The 2,993-nt window shown below is 38.8% G+C and overlaps 1 protein-coding gene across 1 annotated transcript in view; it reads right to left on the bottom strand.

Moving 5' to 3' along the window:
* LOC107044742 (UDP-glucuronic acid decarboxylase 1) overlaps positions 1 to 2,925 on the bottom strand; it is a gene marked incomplete at its 5' end in the record, with an annotated part of 10,670 nt that extends 7,745 nt beyond the window's left edge. The window contains 2 exon segments of the mRNA XM_015266760.1: positions 2,409 to 2,729; positions 2,812 to 2,925. Coding sequence (XP_015122246.1) covers positions 2,409 to 2,729; positions 2,812 to 2,925 — 435 coding nt within the window.
* Between the last annotated feature and the right edge of the window lie 68 nt (positions 2,926 to 2,993).

Here is a 2,993-nt window from a genome sequence, read left to right as displayed (position 1 = left end):
CACGCCATTTTTCGAGCCGCTCTTTCATTTGAGCCAAAAAAAACATTCATATCTTGTCTGACATCTCTGTTACAAACTCTGGTCATCAACTCTGGTTTTCAGTTGAAATTGGAATTGTTAATTTACACAATAATAGGATTCCATTGACGATTTTTTCTTAACTCGCAAAAATCTTCAAACAATTTGCTATCGATTGGTGATAAAATTTTTTGGAAATAATGAAATAGAGGGGATAACGCCTTTTTTTTCAGAGGTGATTTTTCAAAATTTTATTTTAAAAAAAGTACTAACTAGCAAATGTTTTTTATTAGCTCGCAATTTTTTTCAAAACTACTTCAATGAGGAAAAAAATAAAAATTTGGAATATCTATACATGAGGGGCTAATTGATCGGATCTTAAAATACCAGTAAAATAGCATAGGACGCGTGTAAAACTGGGAACGTCTGTTAAGTGAAGAACGATTGGTGGTGCGTGTAAAATTCGACTTACCGACCTCCAAACGCCCCTGTTAACCTGCACTTTACACGCACGCATGACATAAAGATATGATTATCCCTGACTGTTTGATGAGTTTTTAATAAGATGTGCGATTTTCTCTAGCTTTCAATGTGTTTTGACCGATTGTTTTTAATGGAGAATATCTGGAGTCGTGCAGAAAAAGCATTACTTAATGACATTAGTAATTAATGAATAAAGTAGTAACACGTAATAGACCAAGTGAATTTTCGACAGTTTTTCATATATTGAATAATTACGCTAATGATTCACTATAGAACAGAACATTGTTTTGACACCGACTTCCAGGAGCACTTGTTAGCACAATCAATGTAATGTAAAAAAAAAATGATGGCGACGATTGCAAAGGTGTCAACTGTCACTGATCTACCTGACCTCTCCACGACGAGACAAACTCAAGCACGGATTCAATGATCCCGCTCAATGTGGAACACACGATTTCTTTAATCCATCTAAGCGTTTCGATTACGGTCTTCTGGTATATCAGGTCGATGAGCAGGTTGCAGTCGGTCTACCTGATATCTCTACAAGACGAACTCAAGCACGAATTCATTGACCCGATCCATTGCGGAGCACATGATTATTAGAGTCGATCCGAGTCTTATAATGGCCTTCAGGTACATCAGGTAGACGGACAGGTCGCAGTTGTTCTCCGAATGGAGCACGAATATTTCTCGTCCCTGGAGGTGAAAACATATTTTTTTGCACTCGGTGACGCAGACAGACAAAATATAGCGACCGTGGCAAAAGTGCCAACGGTCACCGGTGTACCTGATGTCTTTACGGTAAAGCAAACTCAGGAACGGATTTAATGACCTCGCTCATTGTGGAGCACATGATTTTTTGGGCTAATCCAAGTCTCACGATTATGGTCTTCAGGTATATCAGGTCGATAGGCAGGTCGCAGTCCGTCTCAGAGTGGAGCACGAATATTTCTCGTGCCTGGAGGTGAAAACACATATTTTGTTGCACTCGATGACACATACAAAAAAAAAGATAGCGACCGTGGCAGAGGTGCCAATGGTCACCGGTATGCCTGATCTCTGCATGACAAGGAAAATTCAGGCACGATCCACTTTATCCTGTCTATTGTGTAACACATTTTATTTAGTCAATTAGGTTCAGATTGACTTTTCAATGACGTTATGTCCATTCCACATTCCGTCATTTCGTTGATTTGGAAATTTCAACCCTTAAACTGAATCTGCCCCCACAGGTGTGATCTATTCAATTAGACCCCCCTCCCCCTCTCTATCTTGGAGCACGCAAAAAACATATTTATGGCACATCGTATTTTTAAATCATCCCCTATTTTCATCCCCTCACCGCTAACTCAGAGAGGGATAGAGCACGATTTTTTTCTGTTCACGCACTATTTTATACATAAAAAACACGTAATTTTGACCCAAAAAAATATGCCATTTTTTGACATTGCTAACTTTAGGGAGGCAAGCGATCTTCAATGCATGAAAAATCTCACTCCTATCGCCCGCGATGTTTAAAACTCATGGTAGTCTCCCCTTAAGGGGTAACAGAAGGCCATCATTTCCTTGAAATTTTCAAATAAATTTTCTACTCAAAGTTGTCAATAGTTTTTTAACCCAAAGCATATTGATCTTCATCATCGCTTCCTGGATATTAATGTGCTTTGATTTGTAAAAATATCGATAACTTTCGGCAAGAAATTTGTTCAAAAATTTGGAAAATTAGTAATATTCTGTTACCCATTGGGCCATCCAGATGGACCATCCAAAAGGGAAGAACACTCAATGGGAGAAAAAATGATCCCTCTTTATCATCAATGCAATGCGTTATTCACATTCTAAGGAAAGTCAAAAGTGGTTATTCTAGATCCACTTTCTTTTAGTAAAATCTGCTTCTATGAAATTACCTTCAATTGTATGCTCGACTGGATTCCCGAGATTGATCGGCTGCGTATAATTGGAGGACATCAATGCCACCAAACCATCTACTAAATCGGAGACATATTGAAACGACCTTGTCTGCTTCCCATTGCCATAAATAGTGATAGAATCGTTCTGAAGTGCTTGTAAAATGAAATTGGATACGACTCTTCCATCGTTCATATGCATTCTCGGGCCAAATGTATTAAAAATTCTAGCGACACGCACTTCCACACCTTCTTGTCGCATGTACGAATAACTTAGGGTCTCAGCAACACGTTTACCTTCGTCGTAACATGCCCGGGGCCCTACAAATTCATCATTTTAGTATTTTCTCTTCTGCGGTGCTTTCTATGGAAGTCAATTTTTTCTATTATTTGCCTCACGTACCAATGGGATTAACGTGACCCCAATAAGTTTCAGACTGTGGATGCTCCATCGGATCTCCATACACTTCAGAAGTACTAGCGATCAAAACTCTAGCACCCACACGTTTTGCAAGACCTATGATTCATTATTTTTCTTTAGTAGTAGTAGTAGTAGTAGTAGTAGTAGTAGTAGTAGTAGTAGTA

The sequence above is a fragment of the Diachasma alloeum genome, unplaced genomic scaffold (genome assembly GCF_001412515.2).
Source record: "Diachasma alloeum isolate Michigan unplaced genomic scaffold, Dall2.0 Dall_scaffold_00787, whole genome shotgun sequence".
Taxonomy (NCBI): Eukaryota; Metazoa; Arthropoda; class Insecta; order Hymenoptera; family Braconidae; genus Diachasma; species Diachasma alloeum.
Note: the sequence above shows the minus strand (reverse complement) of the source record. Positions and strands in the feature narration are given on the sequence as shown.